Consider the following 20,369-nt stretch of genomic DNA (forward strand, 5'->3'; position numbering starts at 1 on the left):
ATTTGGAAAAAGTTCACTTTGGATTTTTGGATTCTTAAATAGTATTTTTTGGCATTTTTTAACTATTTTTTAGTTTTTTTAAAAAATATTTTATAAAATTTTTCTAACGCCGATTTTTTAATGAATATTTTTTAAACACTTCTAACGTGGATGTTTTAATAAATATTTTTTAAAAAATGCCTAAAGCGGATTTTTTAAGAATTTATTTTTTAAAAATTTTCCAACCTGAATTTTTAAAGATTTTTTTTTAATTTGTCCGTGAATTTTTATACAATATTTTTTCAAATTTGTTCAACGTGAATTTTTTCTAGAATATTATTTTCAGTTCTTCAACGTGGTTTTTTTTAATAGAAGAAATATTTTTTTTTTAAAAAGTCCAACTTGAACAAATTGGAAAAAAATCTTTAAAAATCCACGTTAAATAAAAAAAAATTATAAATATTTTTCTTTAAGTATACGCTTAAGAAATATTGAAAAAATATTTTTTTTTACAAAAATCTAAAACCCTTGAACAAATCGGGTTTGAAAAATGTTGAAGAAATGTTTTTATTTTTGAAAAATCCTCCTTTGAACACAATTTTTTGAAAAAAAATACGTTTGAATAATTTTGAAGAAAATTTTTAGAAATCTACTTTTAAAAATATTGAAAAAATATTATTTAAAAAAATCCGCGTTTATTAAATAACATTTCTGAAAATTATTAAAAATATTTTTTTAATAAAATGAAAAGTAGGGCAAAATATTTTTGAAAATCCGCATTTATTGAAAAAAAATTGTAAAAATCCGCGTTTGCAAATTATTGAAAAAAATATTTTTTAAGAAAAAACACGCTGAAAATTTTTTTAAATTATTAAAAAAATATTTATAAAAATAATATTTTTTTAACATCCGAGATTTAAAATTATTAAAAAAATATTTTTTAATCCGAATTTAAGAATTATTGAAAACATATTTTTCAAAAAATTTTTTCATGTTTTTCCAATCTAGAAAAAAAAAAACAAAAAATTTTCAAAAATTTTAACAGGTGGACTTTAAAATAAAAAAAAAAATACTTTTACATTCACTTTTGGCCGTTTTGTTGAGATGTGTATTATTTTATTGTTGTAAAATAATGCAGCTTAATCTCGGATTTTGTTGGTTGTTTTTAAATTTTGAAAACAACAAGTTTTATTGGACGAAACTAGTATTCTTTGCCTTTCCCGAAATTAAATCAATTTTAACTACATCTCACGTTAAGTAAAACTTGTTATTTTTAAAATTTAAAAACAACAAAACCCGAGATTAAGCTGCATTATTTTACAAAAATAAAAAAAAAAATACTGAAAAAGTTTTTTGTGAAAAAATATTGAAAAAAAAACATTTATTAAAAAATCCACAGTTAAAAATTATTGAAAACATATTTTTAAGATAAAACAAATTGAAAATTTTTCGAAATTATTGAAAAGATATTTTTTTAAAAATCCGAGTTTATAAATTATTGGAAAAAATATTTTTTTATTGGAGTTTAAGAATTACTGAAAAAATATTCTTTTTTTAATCCATGTTTAAAAATTATTGATAAAATATTTAAAAAAATCGTGATAATACTTATAACTCAAAAAATCTTTAAAAATCTCAACATTTTGAAAAAAAAAATATTTTTTAATATCCTCGTTGGAAAAAATAAGAAAATATTTTTTTTAAATCTTGTTTGGAAAAAAATCGATAATATTTTATAAAAAATCCCCGTTAAAAAATAGAAAAATATTGTTTAAAAAATACACGTTGAAAAAATATTAGAAAATATTTTTTAAAAAATCCACTTTGGGGAAAAATATAATTTTTTTTAAAAAAATCCACGTGGAAACAAATATATTCTTTAAAAATCTACTTTAAAAATATATTTCAAAAAATCCAAGTTGGAAAAATTTAAATAAAAATATTCTTTAACAACAATCCACGTTGAAAACATTTTGTCAATATGCTCTTTCAAAAATTAGAAAAAAATATACAACAAAAATCAAAGTTGAAAAAAATTTGTTTAAAAAATCTGCGTTGAAAAAAATTACAAAAAATTATTGTGAATATCTACGTTGAAAAAATTGTCAAAAAAATTAAATCAAATTTGAAAACAAATTTGCCTAAAAAATCCGCGTTGAAAAAGTTGACAAAATAATTTTAAAAATCTATGTTGAAAAAATTTTTAAAATATTTCAAATGTGGACTTTTTAATATTTCTTAAAAAATATTTTTTCAATATTTTTTTATAAATATTTTTTCAATATTTCTTTATGAATATTTTTTCAATATTTCTTAAAAAATATTTGCAAAATCTTAGGGTTATTTTAGTTTTTTTTTTCAATAATATAATTATTATAATCTGAAGAATATTGTATTAGTTTATTGGCCCAAATACTTTTTAATAAAAATAAAACGCAAATAAAAAAAAAAATTAAATTAAATGTGGATTTTTTAAAAAAATATTTTTAAATTTTTTTTCAAAAATTTTTTTTTTTCAAATTTTAAACGTGGATTTTTTTAAAACAAAAAACCCTTTTCAAACGTGTTTTTTTTTAAATCAATAACTTTCAATCGTGATATAAAAAATGTTCAAACGTGGATTTAAAAAAAGTATGTTTCAAATCGTGGATTCTTCAAAAAATTGTTTTTCAACATTTTTCAAAAGTGGATTATTCCAAAAATAGTTTTTCAATATTTTTAACAAATATCTTTTCAATATTATTCCAAAAAATATTCTTTCAATACTTTTCAAAAAATAGGTTTTTAAAATTTTTGTTTTATTTGAATATTTTTCAAATAATGTTATTTCAATATTTTTCAAAAAATATGTTCAATATTTCTTAAGAAATATTTTCAATACTTTTCAAACCTGAGGCTCAATTCTGTTTTTATAAAAATGTGAAATGAAAAATTGTATAAAGAAAATAAATGTCAAATTAAAAAAATTCTAAAGGAAATATTTTTCAATTCAAATTTTCATAGAACAAGAATCCAGCCCCTGGGTTCTTTAAAATATATTTTTTTCATTAATATTACTTACGTCATTACAACACCGGGTGCCACATAACGTTGAAATTCCATATCCTCACTACCATAAATGGGTTCTTGCATATTGATCGGTATCGAGGCAATACTGGAGGGATAATTACAATCGGTTACAACATCTTTGACAAAAGTACCGTAAACTTCTCTCAGTTTCCTTTCGAGATAATAGGAGATTTGGCGATCTGAAAATAAAAGTATGGTAAAGTGCAAAGTATAGTGCAAAAAACAATGAATTAACATGACTGAACACTTCTTAACAAATCTAAAAATTTGGCTATCTGTTGCCCTAACCGACCACTGTTAATAAAATATATTTTCTAACTTACCCGTATTATCTAAATGTACTGTAACTTGGGCATTATCTATGGCATCATCTTCGGCATAGCGACCATCTTCTAGGAATGATTGCATGGAAGTGGAAAAGTTACTGGCAAAATAAATGTAGCCAAAAATTTTGGCTTTCTTGGCATCACGATGGGCATCCTCAAGGGTGGGGTAAAATACCTGAAAATAAAAATTATTGTATTCTTAAATATTTTTTAAAATTTCTTAAACTGAAAATGTTGTTCCTTTAATTTCCTTTTCTAAAATTTTTTAAAGAAGAATCTCCTTCCACTTACCCTATTCAACCGATCTGAACCCTCTAGACCCGTTATATAGCGACATGATAAATTACTAAAATAGCATGTGTCATTCGAGGGTGTAACTGTTATCAAATCGGGATTATAACATGATGTATCCCATTGGTGCACCTCATCATTGACAACACCCAGTTTTAAGTTGGTCGGTGTTTTACCCACGGCCATATAGAAACATGATAATTGTATAATGGGGAAGAGTAACATGAAAATAATTCCTCTGTAAGAAAAATAAAATATTTTCAGAGGAAAGTTGTTGGAAAGTAATTCCAATCTTCAAAACTTACGAGGGTTGCCTAAAAAGTTGTACAAAATTTTTTGTCATCAGGGCCTTTATCCGTCCCTTGGTGGTGAAAAGACATTTCTTGGTATTATCATTGTCCTCTTCATCTTCTTGCTGGGTGGGTTTGGGTTTTTCATTCATTGTCTTTTCTGTGGGTTGCATTATCGATGAAGAATCTATAACTTCGACACCATTACAAATGGCATTGGCGGTATGATGCTGCTGAGAGGGCAGTTGGGCCATGGCCGCTTCAATGACATCATTATCACCTTGTTTTTGACTCAATATCAAGAAGGCATCTTCAATGGAATTCACTTCGAAACGTAACATTATATTTTCGGGAGTATCTTCGGCCAATAGTACACCTTTGCGCATAAGACCAATCTGGAAATGAAGAGTAATCATTGAAAAAAGTCCATTTGGGAGGATAACTGATAGCTTCCAACTTACACTATTAGCTTGTTTAGCTTCTTCAATATAATGTGTTGTTATAATCACAGCCATTTTACTATTTCTGGTTGTCTCCACCAAAAATTCCCAGATTCTGCAAAAAAAAAAAAAAAATAATAAAATAAAAAATAACATTTTGATGGTAATAATAATTTATATTATATTTTCTTCTCTTTTCAGGTAAATTTTTTAAAGTAAAGAATGAGAATTAATATTTGGGACCTTCTAACAGAAATCTGTTAGTAACATAGTTTGTATATTAGTCATATATTTTCCTAAATCTTCATATACCTAACAATTTTGTTGTAAAATGCGCGAATAAGGTTTATTTAGTGGCTCTGTTAAGTTTTTAACATACCTCTGTTAATAACATTGTCTTTATATTTTATGAATAATATGCGTTTACTATTCAAAAAGTCAAAACCCTATTCAATTCACGAAATTTGCAATTTTTAACAATTCTGTTAACTTAACAGAGATCTGTTAATAACATAACATATCTCTGTTCATAACATTGGCTAAATATTTAATGATTAATAGTCGTTTACTATTAAATTCACAAAATTTACTTCTTATAAAAATTCTGTTAACTTAACAGAGTTCTGTAATTTGCCACTCCTTGTTGAAATATTTTCAATTTATGTTCAAAATAACATTTTGTATTAAATTTTAGTACTTTTGTGAAAAACTCAATCCTTTAACATACCTCCGTTAATAACATAAACTGAAATCCAACATGTTAAATACTCTGTTACATTTTATTTTCCTAAATGCCCATATACCTAACAATTTTGTTGTAAAATGCGTGAATAAAGATGATTTTGTGGCTATGTTAAGTTTTTAACATTCCTCTGTTAATAACATTGTCTTCATATTTGATGATTAATATTCGTTTACTATTCGGAAAGTCAAAACCACATTCAATTCACGAAATTTGCAATTTTTAATAATTCTGTTAACTTAACAGAGATCTGTTAATAATATAACAGAGATCTGTTAATAACATAACATATCTCTGTTAATAACATTGGCTAAATATTTAATGATTATTAGTCGTTTACTATGAAATTCACAAAATTTACTACTTATAGAAATTCTGTTAACTTAACAGTGGTCTGTTAATAACATCATTTGCTACCCCTCGTTGAAATATATTCAATTTATGTTCAAAATAAAATTATGTATTAAATTTTAATACTTTTGTGAAACACTCAATACATTAACATAACTCTGTTAATAACATAATCTGAAAACCTACATGTTAAATACTATATATTCTCAAATTTCCTTACACCTGACAATTTTGTGTTTAAGTATGTGAACTAAAGCGTTTCAGTGACTCTGTTAAGTTTTTAACAGACCTCTGTTAATAACATTGTCTACATAATTAATAAATAATAGTCGTGTAATATTAAGAAAGAGTATAATTCACGAAATTAGCTAATTTTAGCAATTCTGTTAACTTAACAGACGACTGTTAATAATATAACAGATCTCTGTTAATAACATTGGGTATATATTAAATGATTAATAGTTGTTTAATATAAAGAAAGTGATATCGTAATTAAATTCACAAATCATGCTACTTTTAGCAATTCTGTTAACTTAACAGAGATCTGTTATTAGTATAAATACCACACTTTTTTCAAATATTTCACATTTATGTTCACAATGAAAAATTTCTGCTATTTTTAATGGTTTTGGGAAACACCCAATACTTTAACATACCTCTGTTAATAACATAAACTAAAATTTTACATATAAAAAATGTTATATGCAATTTAGAACATTTCAAGATTCAAAAATCAACGAAATTCATATATTAATTCTGTTAACGTAACAGCTGTTAAGTTTTAAAAAGACCTCTGTTAATATTTTTGTATGCATGTTACCACCAAAAGACATATTACCATACCAGCGCATGAAAACCTCTTCAAAGTCTTTAAATTTCATATTTTTAGCAAAACTGTTAACTTAACAGAAGTCTGTTAACAGTAAAGTTTGCCTTTCCTGAATAAAATATTTCAAATTTAAGTTAAAAATAAAAATGTTCTCCTATTTTAAATTTTTTTCAACCCTGTAAATGTTTAACAGAGCTCTGTTAATAACATTAACAGCAACATGTATTTATTACTTAACATGATTCGTATCCCAGGTCGTTTCGATCTTTAACAATTCACGAAAAGACATAGTTTGCTACTTCTGTTAAATTAACAGAGGTCTGTTGATAAAATAGTTCAAGTATTTGTTTTATTATAATAACCCATTATTTAATTTTTAATCAAACCTTTTGCCTTAACATCCAATTTCTGCATTTCTGTTAACTTGAGAGACCACTGTTAATCACACTAAGCTTTGAAAACATGCTAAATCTTCTAATTTCTAAGTGAAATTATTGTCCCAGAAGCTTTAATATTCAGTTTCAGAACTCTGTTAACTTAACATAGCTATGTTAATAACATTTACTCTATGAAGTTGCATAAAAATCGCCTGAAACATATTTTTTTCGCAGACTTTTTAAGCCCTGATTTTAGACTTTTGCTAACATAACAGGCCTCTGTTAATAACATTGACCTTTGGAAACAAGCAAAATGTACTAATTTCTGAGTGGAATTATTTGCTTAAACATTTTATGTTACATTATGTTCCGATTTGTAGTTCTGTTAACTTAACAGACCTCTGTTAATAACATTGAAAGCATGCTAAATCTCCTAATTTCTAAATGGAAATATTGTCCTCGAGCCTTTAATAAAATTTTGAAATTCTTTTAACTTAACAGAGCTCTGTTAATAACATTAACCTTTGGAAAATTTTTTTTTTTTCAAACTTCTGACTATGAATATTTCCCCAAACCTTTTATGATAAATTTTATTACGACTTTGGAAGTTTGTGAACTTAACAGAGCTCTGTTAATAACATAAACATTTAAAAACATGCAAAATGTTATAATTTCTAAGTGAAATTATTATCCCCACACCTTAAATATTCAATTTCGGAGCTCTGTAACTTAACATAGCTATGTTAATAACATTTAAACTGTAAAATTGCATGAAAGTAGTCAGAAAAATATTTTTCTATTCACATAAGTCTTCAATCCACGATTTTGAAGTTCTTTTAACTTAACAGAGTTCTGTTAATAACATTAATCTTTGAAAACACGCAATATTTCCTAATTTATGACGCCAGTCGTTGTCTTTAAACCCTAAATATTAATATCTAATACTCTGTGAACTTAACAGAGCTCTGTTAATACCAATTATGCCTTAAATATGTACAACAAATCACATAAAACATTAGTTTCACAAAAACAAATAATTTTTGGATTTCTGTTAACTTAGCAGAAATCTGTTAATTACAGATTTTTTACAACATTTTCAAATTACCTAAAATTCGAGAAAAATATAATCCAATTATATATGGACACATTTTATATTAAATTTAATCATTCTGTTAACTTAACAGACTTCTGTAAACGGTGCTAACCCTTTAAATACGTATGAAAGTCACATAAAAAATGGTTTAAATTACCAAAAAAATTAATCAAGCTATATTTTACATCATATTATGTAATTCTGTTAACTTAACAGAGTTATGTTATTAACATTTATCCATAAAATATTGTCAGATACATCACATAAAACGTTTTTCCCGTAAAGTATAATAAAAAATAAGTTCTTGATTTTGTTAACTTAACATAGCGCTGTTATTAACATTTTCTTTAGAAAAATTTTCAAATTACCAAAAATTTGTAACAAAATTTTTTTAATTTAATTTTTGGACTTTTTAACGTAACATAGCTCTGTTAATAATATTTTCTTTTGAAACAGGTTAAATTTACCTACAATTTTAGAAGACATATAACCAAACTATATGGTTTCACCTTTTATGTTAAATTTAATCGTTATGTTAACTTAACAGAGTACTGCTAATAACACTTAGCCATTAAACAAATAAGTCAAATCACTTAAAACATTTGTTTCTCTCAGGACATGATATAAAAATATTGTTTTGGAGTTCTGTTAACTTAACAGAGTTCTGTTAACAACATTGACATTGAAAACACGCAAAGTTTCTTCATTTATGAGGGACTGTATTATCATCGAACCTTAAATATTACTTATTATCACTCTGTTAACTTAACAGAGTTCTGTTAATAACATTTATATATTAAATATATATGACAAATCGCATAAAACATTTGTTTTTCTTAGAATATGATATAAAAATATTTTTTGTATATCTGTTAACATAGCAGAGCTCTGTTAATAAGTACTTTTTTGTTAAAAATATTAATATTACATGAATTTTGAGTTCTGCTAATCATTTTGGCTTTGAAAACATGCAAAATTTCTTAATTTACGAGGGCCGCCACTGTTCTTGAACTTAACAGAGTTCTGTTAATAACATTTATCAATAAAATATATATTGCAAATCACTTAAAACAATTGTTTCTCTGAAAATATGATATAAAAACTGTTTTTGTACTTCTGTTAACATAACAGAGCTCTGTTAATTGAATGTTTTTTGTAGAAAAAATTCAAATTACCTAAAATTTTAGCTTTGTTAATGACATTGATCTTGAAAACAAGTACAATTTCCTAATTTATCACAGCCGCCAAATATTAAATATTAATTTTATGCACTCTGTTAACTTAACAGAGTTCTGTTAATAAGATTTATCAATAACATATATATTACAAATCATATAAAACATTTGTTTCTCTTAGGATATGTTATAGAAAATATTTTTTTGTTCTTCTGTTAACTTTACAGAATTCTGTTAATAAAACTTTTTCTAAAAAAGTCACATTCCTTAATATTTGAGCTCTTTTAATATGATTGACCTCCGAAAAAGGCAAATTTTCCTAATTTATGAGGGGCACCATTGTTCTCGAACCTCAAATATTATAATTCACACTGTTAACATAGAGTTCTGTTAATAGAATTTATCTATTAAATATGTATGAAAAATTCCATAAAACATTTGTTTTTCTTAGAATATCATATAAAGAAGTAATTTTTGTACATCTGTTATCTTAACATAGCTCTGTTAATATTTTTTTTTTTTTGAAAAACTTCATATTTCCTAAAATTTGAACTCTGTCAATAAAACTGACCTTGAAAGAAAACCAAAAAATTACGTATTTATGTGGTCCATCATTGTCCTCGAACCTTAATTATTAAATTTCATTATTCTGTTAACTTAAAAGAGTTCATTTATCAATTAAATATATATTACAAATCACATAAAACATTTGTTTCTCTTGGAATATGATATAAAAAATATTTTTTGTACTTCTGTTAACTTAACAGAGATATGTAAATAAAACTTTTTCTGAAAAAAAAAAAAAATAAAATTACCTAATATTTGAGCTCTGTTAATAAGACTGACCTCTGAAAACAGACAAATTTTCCTAATTTATGAGGGTCACCATTGTTCTCGAACCTCAAATGTTATTTTTATTCATACTGTTACCATAATAGAGTTCTGTTAATAGAATTAATCTATTAAATATGTATGAAAAATCTCATAAAACGTTTGTTTTTCTTAGAATATCATATAAAGAAGTAATTTTTGTACATCTGTTATCTTAACATAGCTCTGTTAATATTTTTTATTTTCCTACCTTTGTTTTACCTAAAATTTGAACTCTGTCAATAAAACTAACCTTGAAAACATACAAAATTTACGTATTTATGTGGTCCATCATTGTCCTCGAACCTTAATTATCAATTTTCATCATTCTGTTAACTTAACATAGTTCTGTTAATAACATTTATCAATTAAATATATTATAAATCACATAAAACAACTGTTTCTCTAAAAATATGATATAAAAACTATTTTTTGTACTTCTGTTAACTTAACAGAGCTCTGTTAATTGAATGTTTTTTGTAAAAAATTCAAATTACCTAAAAGTTTAGCTTTGTAAATAACATTGATTTTGGAACCATGCACAATTTCCTAATTTATCACAGCCGCCAAATATAAAATATTAATTGTATGCACTCTGTTAACTTAACAGAGTTCTGTTAATAAGATTTATCAATAACATATATATTACAATTCACATAAAACATTTATTTCTCTTGGGATATGATAAAAAAATAGCTTTTGTGCTTCTGTTAACTTAACAGAATTCTATTTTGTTTTTTCAAGAATTCTGTTAATAAAACTTTTTCTAAAAAAAATGAAATTACCTAATATTTGAGCTCTGTTAATAACATTGACCTCCTAAAACAGACAAAATTTCCTAATTTATGAAGGTCACCATTGTTGTCGAACCTCAAATATTATTTTTTTTCACACTGTTAACTTAACAGAGTTCTGTTAATAGATTTTATCTATTGAATATATACGAAAAATCCCATAACCATTTGTTTTTCTTAGAATGTCATATAAAGAAGTAGTTTTTATACATCTGTTATCTTAACATAGCTCTGTTAATAACATATTTTTTTTTGAAAAATTTCAAATTACTTAAAATTTGAACTCTGTTAATAAAACTGACCTTGAAAGCGTACAAAATTTACGTATTTATGGGGTCCATCATTGTCCTCGAACCTTAATTTTCATATATCTGTTAACTTAACAGAGTTCTGTTAATAGCATTTATCAATTAAATATATATTATAAATCACATAAAACATTTGTTTATCTTAAGATATGTTATAGAAAATATTTTTTTTGTTCTGTTAACTTAACAGAGCTCTGTTAATAACATTTTTCTTGAAAATTTTTCAAATTTCCCAAAGTGTGAGAAAAAATGAAATCAAACAAAATTTTCTCACTTTTTTAATTTAACAGGGGTCTGTTATTAACATTTTCTTGGAGTTTTTGTTTAAATTTTCTAATCTATGAAGGTAACCATTGTTGTCGAACCTCAAATATTATTTTTATTCACACTGTTAACATAACAGAGTTCTGTTAATAGAATTTATCTATTAAATATGTATGAAAAAGGCCATAAACCATTTGTTTTTCTTAGAATATCATATAAAGAAGTAATTTTTGTACATCTGTTATCTTGACACAGCTCTGTTAATAACATATTTTTGTTGAAAAATTTCATATTACTTAAAATTTGAACTCTGTTAATAAAACTGACCTTGAAAGCATACAAAATTTACGTATTTACGTGGTCCATCATTGTCCTCGAACCTTAATTAATTATTAATTGTCATCATTCTGTTAACTTAACAGAGTTCTGTTAATTACATTTATCAATTAAATATTTATTACAAATCACATAAAACATTTGTTTATCTTAGAATATTTTATAGAAAATATTTTTTGTTCTTCTGTTAACTTAACAGAGCTCTGTTAATAACATTTTCCTTGATTATTTTTCAAATTTCCTAAAATGTGAGAAAAAATTAAATCAAACAAAATTTTCTCAGTTTTTTAATTTAACAGGGTCTGTTAATTAACATTTTCCTGGGGGTTTTTGTTTAAATTTCCCAATATTAAGAAAAGAAAAAAAATATATCGGCAAATATCCTCAACCCTGTAACAAATTTAAAATTATGTTAACAGCCCTCTGTTATCATAACAGAGCTCTGTTAAATAACATTTTCCTTGAAAAATTTTAAAATTTCCTAAAGTGTCAGAAAAAATAAAATCAAACAAAATTTTCTCACTTTTTTAATTTAACAGGGTCTGTTAATTACATTTTCCTTGGAATTTTAGTTTAAATTTCTTAAAATTAAGAAAAAAAATATATCGGCAAACTTTCTCAACCCTGTGACAAATTTAAAAGTATGTTAACAGCCCTCTGTTATCATAACAGAACTCTGTTAAATAACATTTATACTTAAAATTCCCCCCCAGAACTTACTTTTCGCATACATCCTCAACCATTTTATAACATTTAACATTATGTTAACAGCCCTCTGTTAACTTAACAGAGTTCTGTTAAAACAATTTAAATATGTATAACAAATCACATCAAATGTTTTCTCTCTAGGATTCGATATTAAGATATTTTTGGACTTATGTTAACTTAACAGAGCTCTGTTAATAACATGTTATTTTCAAATATTTTCCAATAATCAAAAATGTAAACAAATGTAATCAAACTATATTTGAGAATCTTTTTTATTAAATTGAATCACTTTTTAAACTTAACAGAGTTCTGTTAATATAATTTCTTCATTAAATATATATGACAAATCACATAAAACATTTGTTTCTCATAGATGATGATAAAAAAATAATTTTTTAACTACTGTTAACTTAACTTACCTATGTTAATAACATTTTCTTTTGAAACATTTTCAGTTTACCTACAATTTGTGTAGACATATAACCAAACTATATTGGAGCACATTTTATGTTATGTTTAACATTTTGTTAATTTAACAGAGTATTGTTAATAACATTTAGCCGTTAAACCAAGATGACAAATCACTTAGAATATTTGTTTCTCTCAGGATATTATATAACAAATATTTTTTTGGACTTCTGTTAATTTAACAGTGCTCTGTTAATAACATTGACCTTAAAAAGATGTAAAAAGTCCTAGTGAATGACGTCCGCCACTGTCCTTGAATGTTAAAGATTTATTTTATTCACTCTGTTAACTTAACAGAGTTCTGTTACTAACATTTACCTACTGAATATATATAAAATATCATATAAAATGTTTGTTTCTCTTAGAATATGATATAGTAAGATTTTTGTACTTCTGTTAAAATTATGTTAACAGACCTCTGTTATTATAACATAACTCTGTTAAATGACATTTACCCTTAAAATCCCCCCCAAGAACTTACTTTTCGCAAACATCCTCAACCATTTTATAACATTTAACATTATGCTAACAGCCCCCTGTTAACTTAACAGAGCTCTGTTAATAACATTTTACTTTGAAATTGTTTCAAATTACATACAATTTGAGAAGACGTATAATTAAACTAAATTTGAACACATTTTTAAATTTAACAGGTCTCTGTTCGTTCTCTGTTAACTTTACAGAGCTCGTACTAAAATAAAAATACCCTTAAAAACTTACTTTTCTCTCAGCATAGGATCCAAACCCACTGTCGGTTCATCCAATATCAACAGCTCCGGATCGTGTATCATGGCACAGGCGAACGAAACACGTCGCTGTTGGCCACCACTGCATTTCTTGACCAATTGTGTGGCACGTGGTAATTGTAGCAGATCACGTAATATTTTAAATTTTTCACGAATCTTGTCGTCTTTCATGCCATAGATTCGACCAAAATAATAAACGGTTTCTTTAACAGTCATTTCTTCGACCAAGGCGATTTCCTGGAAGATGATTTGAAATTGTTTAGAATTTAAAACTTTTAAGGAGAACCTTTCCTGTCTTACCTGAGGCATATAACCAATTCTGGAACCGGGTATGCCACTACCAGGTGCCCCTGGTTTAAGGCCCAGTACTCGTACCTCACCACTGTTAAATTGCCGCTGGCCCACAATGCAAGACAATAAGGTGGTCTTGCCACAACCTGAGGCACCCAAGAGGCCATAGCTGGAGGAAAAAAGGAAAGAAACACACATACAATTATTGTTAAGTAAATTATGTAGTTTTTTGTTGTAGAACATAATTGTTGAAAATGAAACTGATTTTTTTGTTGTTGTGGTGGCCTTGTTAAAATTCTTCTAGCGTCCACATTTGGCTATTGTCCATGTCTAGGCAGTTGACATGCGTGTGGACTGTTGTCGATTTTTTCGTTTTTTATTTATTTTTAAAATTGTTTTTATATTCTACTCACATGGTACCACGCTGGACGTTCATATTCAAATAGTTGAGTATAATTTTCGGCTTTGATTTGCTTCCATAATATTTGTAGCCATTTCGAACTTCTACGGCCGCTGCCATAGTGGCGTGTGTGTTGTGTGTAAAAATGCGGGGAAAGGGATGGGATATGGTGTGGATTATCGTTGATCGTTCGTAACTGAAATCACTGCTGCTGCTGCTGTATCTTTCCCACTAATGTTAGTTGAAATATGTGGCAAGCCAGGGTCCCTATATTGCACGGCTTGTTGGGTTATGTTGTCTTTAGTTCAAGGGACTCTGGGCGTATTTTTTGTTAGTATATAGCACTTTATTTGTTATGTAGAGTCATTTAAGCTTTTCTTCTGGCATTGATCCTGTTTTAAAAGTCCTTTTATTCTTCGCTCTTCTGCCTTCCTACACGTCCGCCGTTCTCTGTTCTCGTTCAATCTGGATTTTGTGTGGCTATCTGCTTTGCATAAATCTTTGTCGGTATTTTTCTTTTTTTCCTTTATGTTCTTAGTTTCCTTTTGTTGTTATTGCCATAGATATGCTTTAGCTATATATTGAAAAAATAAAAAAATAAGTTAAATTAATTTATTATTCAAGAGCATTAATAGTTTTGATACGTCTACTCTTTATGGAAAAGAAGGAGAAGAAACAACAATAGACTCTTAATGCCAGTCTGTCACCATACTCAGGTATCAGTGATGGATGTGTTGTTTTGTATAATTAATTATATTGTTGCTGTTGTTGCTATTTTTTTTGCTAAATTTTTTCTAAATAAGGCCTAGATTCATCCGGTATCATTTTTCTTTTGTGGATTATGTTAATTATTTGAATTATATTCAGGTTTTCATTTTGAATGGGAGAAATATGGGACGAATTTGGGAAAAAATAATACTTAGTAGATCTAATGTTAACATTATAACTCTTTGCTTTGTTGTGGTTAGCGAATGATGTAATTTTGATTTTTTAAGAATCGTCGCCGCTTTCCAATGATGCCCGGTTTGTTGATATATCTAATCAAATACCAGAGATATCGCCAAATTTTTACGAGATTCCTAATATAAATTTGAGAGAATTTAAGAATTTAGAGAATGTTAATGTTAACATCATAACTCCCATCCCTGTTGTGGTTACAGAGTGGTAACATTTTTATTTTTGCCGAAACAACATACCTTGCCAGTGATGCCAAGTTCATTGCTATATCTAATCCAATACCAGAGATACCTCAAAATTTGTACCAGCCCCTCCATTTTCCAATTAATTTTTTTCATTTAATTTTTCTATCTTTCGAGGGCTGCTAATCATTGAACCACTTGTTGTATATTCAGGAAATAACTTGATTTGAAAAGTCTGGACCTATACCTTCAATTCAATATATGAAGCGTTTCTGAGACACCCTAAATACCAGAGATATAGCCCAAAAGCATCTAAAGAAGCTGAAAGAATTTGGGGAAAACAATTTTAAGTGGCACTATTGTTAACATCATAACTCCCTTCCCTGTTGTGTTTACTGAATGGTACAATTTCGAATTTTGAAGGAACAACAGACCTTTCCAATTATGTAAAGGTCGATGCTATATATAATCAAATATCGGAGTTATCGGGAATTTTTCACGAGACTCTAAATTTCCCATTATTTTGGCATTTAATTTTTCTCCTCAAGAAAAATGCTTTTCCACTTCAATTATATTAAGGGAAGTGATCTGATTTGAAAAGCCTGGACTTTTTTCTTATTTCCAATATACAAAGCGTTTCTGAGGCACCCCAAATACCAGAGATAAAGTCCAAAAGCGACCACAGAAGCTGAAAGAATTTGGGGGGAAACAATTTTAAGTGGCACTACTGTTAACATCACAACTCCCTTCCCTGTTATGGTTACTGAATGATACAATTTCGATTTTTTAAGGAGCAACAGACCTTTCCAATTATGTAAAGGTCGATGCTATATTTAATCAAATATCGGAGTTATCGGGAATTTTTCACGAGACTCTAAATTTCCCATTAATTTAGAATTTAAATTTTTCTCCATTTTGAGGGCTGCAAAAAGCTTTTCCACTTCAATTATATTGAGGAAGTGATCTGATTTGTAAAGCCTGGAATTTTCCTTATTTTCAATATACGAAGCGCTTCTGAGGCAACCTAAATACCAGAGATATAGTCCAAAAGCGACTAAGGAAGCTGAAAGCATATGGGGAAAACAATTTTAAGTGGCACTACTGTTAACATCATAACTCCCTTCCCTGTTGTGGTTACCGAATGATACAATTTCGATTTTTTAAGGAGCAACAGACCTTTCCAATGACTCTTGATTTGCTGATGTATCTAAACAAATACCTGAGTTATCTTAAAATTTTCACGAGGCTCTTAATTTTACAATTAATTTGTCATTTATTTTTTCTCCATTTTGAAGGCTGCAAATCATTGAACCACTGGATGTATATTGAACAAATAAATTGATCTGGACCTATACCCTTAAATCCAATGTGCGAAGCGTATCTAAGGCACCCTAAATACCAGAGATATGGCCCAAAAGCGATTGAAGATGTCGAACGAATTTGGGAAAAATAACTCTCGGTAGCACTAATGTTAAAGCCATTGCACTCTTCTTTGGTGTGGTTACTGAATGATATAATTTCGATTTTTGCAGAAGCAACAGACCTTTCCAATGATACCCGGTTTGTTTCTATATCTAATGTAATACCAGAGATATTTCAAAATTTTCACGAGACTCTCAATTTTTTCAGTTAATTTTTATTTCATTTTTTCTATTTATTTTTTCTCTCTGGTGAGGGCTGCAAATCGTTGAACCACTTGAGGAAATAATTTGATTCGAAAGGGACCTATATATATTCAAAATACGATGCGTTCCATGGACAAACTTAATACCAGAGATATTGCCCAAAAGCGATTAAAAAAGTCTAAAAAAAATGTGGAAAATAACTCTTGGTAGCTCTAATGTTAACATCATAACTCCCTTCCCTGTTGTGGTTACAGAATGGTGTAATTTTGATTTTTGAAGAACTAACAAACCTTTCAAATGGTGCCCGGTTTGTTGATGTATCTAATCAAATACCAGAGTTATGCCAAAATTTCCACGAAATTCCTAATTTTCCAATTAATTTTTGCATTTCAATTTTTTTTTTGAGGGCCTGTAAAATATTGATTCCCTTGAATTATATCGAGGAAATGACTTGATTGGAAAAGTCTGGACCTATAGCTTAAATATAATATGTGAAGCGTTTCAGAAGCACGCTATATAACAGAGATATAGCCCAAAAGCGATTAAAGAAGTCGAAAGAATTTGGGGAAAATAACTCCTAGTAGCTGTAATGTTAACATCATAACTCCCTTCCCGGTTGTGGTTATAGAGTGGTGTAATTTTGATTTTTGAAGAAGCAACAGACCTTTTCAATGATGTATAAGTTCGATGCTATATTTAATCAAATACTAGAGATATCGCCGAATTTTCACGAGATTCTTAATTGGAAAGAATTAAAAAAAAAACAACAACATTTAGTTGCTCTACTGTTAACATTGTAACTTCCTTCCCTGTTGTGGTTACAGAATAATGTAATTTTGATTTTTGAAGAACCAAAAGACCTTTCCAATGACGCTCGGTATGTTGATGTATCTAATACAATATCAGAGTTAACGCAAAATTTGCAACAGAACCCCCAATTTTTCAATTCAATTTTACATTTCATTTTTCATATATTTTTTTCTCTTTTGAGGACTTCAAAATGTTGATCCTTTTTAAGACTTCTGTTAAATTAAGAGACTTCTGTTAAGTTAACAGAGCTCTTTTAATAAAATTTACTTTTGAAAACCTGCATAATATTCTAATTTGTGAGCCCAGTCTTTGTTCTCAAAACTTAAATATTAATGTTTATCCCTCTGTTAACTTAACAGAGATCTGTTAATAACATTAGGCTTTTGAAATTTTTTAATTTACAACATTTTTCAAAAAAAATATATCCAAACTGTATTTGAGATCACCAATCATTATTAAATTTAATCATTCTGTTAACTTAACAGTGTTCTGCTAATAGCATTTATCAATTGAATATCTATGACATAGTACATAAATCCCTTTTCTCTTGGTTTATGAAATAAAAAATGTGTTTTTTTGGGCTTCTGTTAACTTAACAGATCACTGTTAATAACATTTTTTTTCTGAAAATTACCACAAATTTGAGAAAAATTTTAGCAAACTATATTTGAGCACGTCTCTTTTTTAATTTGATCATTGTGTTAATTTAACAGAGTTCTGTTAGTAACATTTATTCAGAAAATATGTATGACAAGTCTCAGACAAAATTTTTATCTCTTAATATAGAATATCGAATTTTTATCGAAATTTTTATCTCTTAATATAGAATATCGAGCCAATATTTTGGCATTCTGTTAACTTAACAGAGGTATGTTAATATTTTTTTCTCTGTCAAATTGTATTAAAATCCTATGAAACATATTTTTGCATTCGCATTAGTTATTAAGCCAGGATTTTGAACTTCTGTTAACTTAACAGTGTTCTGTTAATAACATTCGATTTTGAAAAGATGCTAAATTACCAAATTTCTGAGAAGAATTATTGTCTCCAAATCTGTTATATTAAATTTTATTAACAGAGCGAGTTAACTGATTATGTTATTAACATTTACCCTGTGAAATTGCATGAAAATCTCCTGAAACATATTTGTGCTATTCTTATATGTTATTAAGCCACGATTTTGGACTTCTGTTAACTTAACAGTGTTCTGTTAATAACACTGACCTTGACAACGTGCAAAGTTTTCTAATTTATGGATTAATTTATTGTTTCCGAAACTTTTATATTAAACTTCAATATTCTGTTAACTTAACAGAGCTATGTTAATGACATTTACTTTGTTAAATTGTATGAAAATCTCCTGAAATATATTTTTATATTCGCGTTATTGTTTATGACATTTCGAGATAAAGTTTTGGGCTTCTGTTAACTTAACAGAGGTATGTTAATAACATTTACTCTGTCATATTGCATGAAAATTCCTTAAAACATAATTTTTCTATTCCACGATTTTGGGCTTTTGCTAACCTAACAGTGTTCTGTTAATAACATTGACCTTGAAAACCTAAAAATCTTCTCATTTTTGAGTGGAATTATTGTCTTCAAACTTTCTATACTAAAATTCAGTATTCTGTTAACTTAGCGGAGCTATGTTAATTACATTTAGCCTTTGAAGTTGCAATGAAATCACCTTAAATATATTTTTTATATTCGCATATGTTATTAAGCCGCGACTTGAGTCTTCTGTTAACTTAGCAGAGTTCTGTTAATAACATTGAACATTGAAGACGTGCAAAATTTTCTAATTTATGTGTTTATTTATGATCATCAAACATTTTATATTACATTTTAGGAAGAATTTTAACCTTTAACTAACAGAGCTCTGTTAATAGCTATGTCCCTTAAAAACATGCAAAATGTTCTAATTTCTGACTGGAAGTATTATCCTCAAACTTTTTATATTAAATGTCAGTATTACGTTAGCTTAACATAGATATGTTAATAATATTTTGCCTGGAAAATTACATGAAAATCCTCTGAAACATATTTTTGTATTCGCATAAGTTATTAAGTCAGGATTTTAGGCTTCTGTGGACTTTACAGTGTTCTGTTAATAACATTGACCTTTGAAAAGTTGCAAAATTTTCTAATTTCTGACGGGAATTATTTTCCTCAAATCTTTTATATTTATATCCAAAGTTTTGGCCTTCTGTTAACTTAACAGAGCTATGTTAATAACATTTTCACTGTGAAACTGCACGAAAATCCCTTGAAACATATTTTTTCTATTCGCATAATTAAACCACGATTTTTGACTTCTGTAAACTTAACAGTGTTCTGTTGATAACATTGACCACGAAAACTTGCAATTTTTCTCCAATTTATGCGTTGATTTATTGCCATCAAATCATTTATATTAAATTTTATTAAGCATTTGGATTTCTGTTAACTTAACAGTGTCCTGGTTATAACATTGACCTTTGAAAATATGCAACATGTTATAATTTCTAAGTGGAATTATTGTCTCCATACGTTTTATATTGAATTTCAGTATTCTGTTAACTTAACATAGCTATGCTAATAACATTGTCCATGTGAAATTTATGAAAATCACCTGGAACATATTTTTCTATTTGCATAAATTTTTA

The 20,369-nt window shown here is 27.3% G+C and overlaps 2 protein-coding genes across 3 annotated transcripts in view; one reads left to right on the forward strand and one right to left on the reverse strand.

The window, feature by feature from the left end:
* Positions 1-20,369, forward strand: part of LOC141393802 (neuroguidin) — a 302,023-nt gene that overhangs the window by 76,499 nt on the left and 205,155 nt on the right. The gene's annotated exons all lie outside the window — the stretch shown is intronic.
* The window catches only part of LOC141393801 (ABC transporter G family member 23), a 68,591-nt gene that overhangs the window by 3,553 nt on the left and 44,669 nt on the right, over positions 1-20,369 (reverse strand). Inside the window, exons 2-9 of the mRNA XM_073967295.1 lie at positions 14,161-14,721; positions 13,757-13,916; positions 13,431-13,693; positions 4,417-4,510; positions 3,971-4,350; positions 3,666-3,903; positions 3,372-3,549; positions 3,041-3,227 (exon numbers count right to left, since the gene is read on the reverse strand). Coding sequence (XP_073823396.1) covers positions 3,041-3,227; positions 3,372-3,549; positions 3,666-3,903; positions 3,971-4,350; positions 4,417-4,510; positions 13,431-13,693; positions 13,757-13,916; positions 14,161-14,267 — 1,607 coding nt within the window. The 5' untranslated portion in view covers positions 14,268-14,721. The remainder of the gene's footprint in view (positions 1-3,040; positions 3,228-3,371; positions 3,550-3,665; positions 3,904-3,970; positions 4,351-4,416; positions 4,511-13,430; positions 13,694-13,756; positions 13,917-14,160; positions 14,722-20,369) is intronic.

Source organism: Musca autumnalis, unplaced genomic scaffold (assembly GCF_047663935.1).
Source record: "Musca autumnalis isolate F117 unplaced genomic scaffold, ASM4766393v1 scaffold_2, whole genome shotgun sequence".
In the NCBI taxonomy this organism is placed as follows: domain Eukaryota; kingdom Metazoa; phylum Arthropoda; class Insecta; order Diptera; family Muscidae; genus Musca; species Musca autumnalis.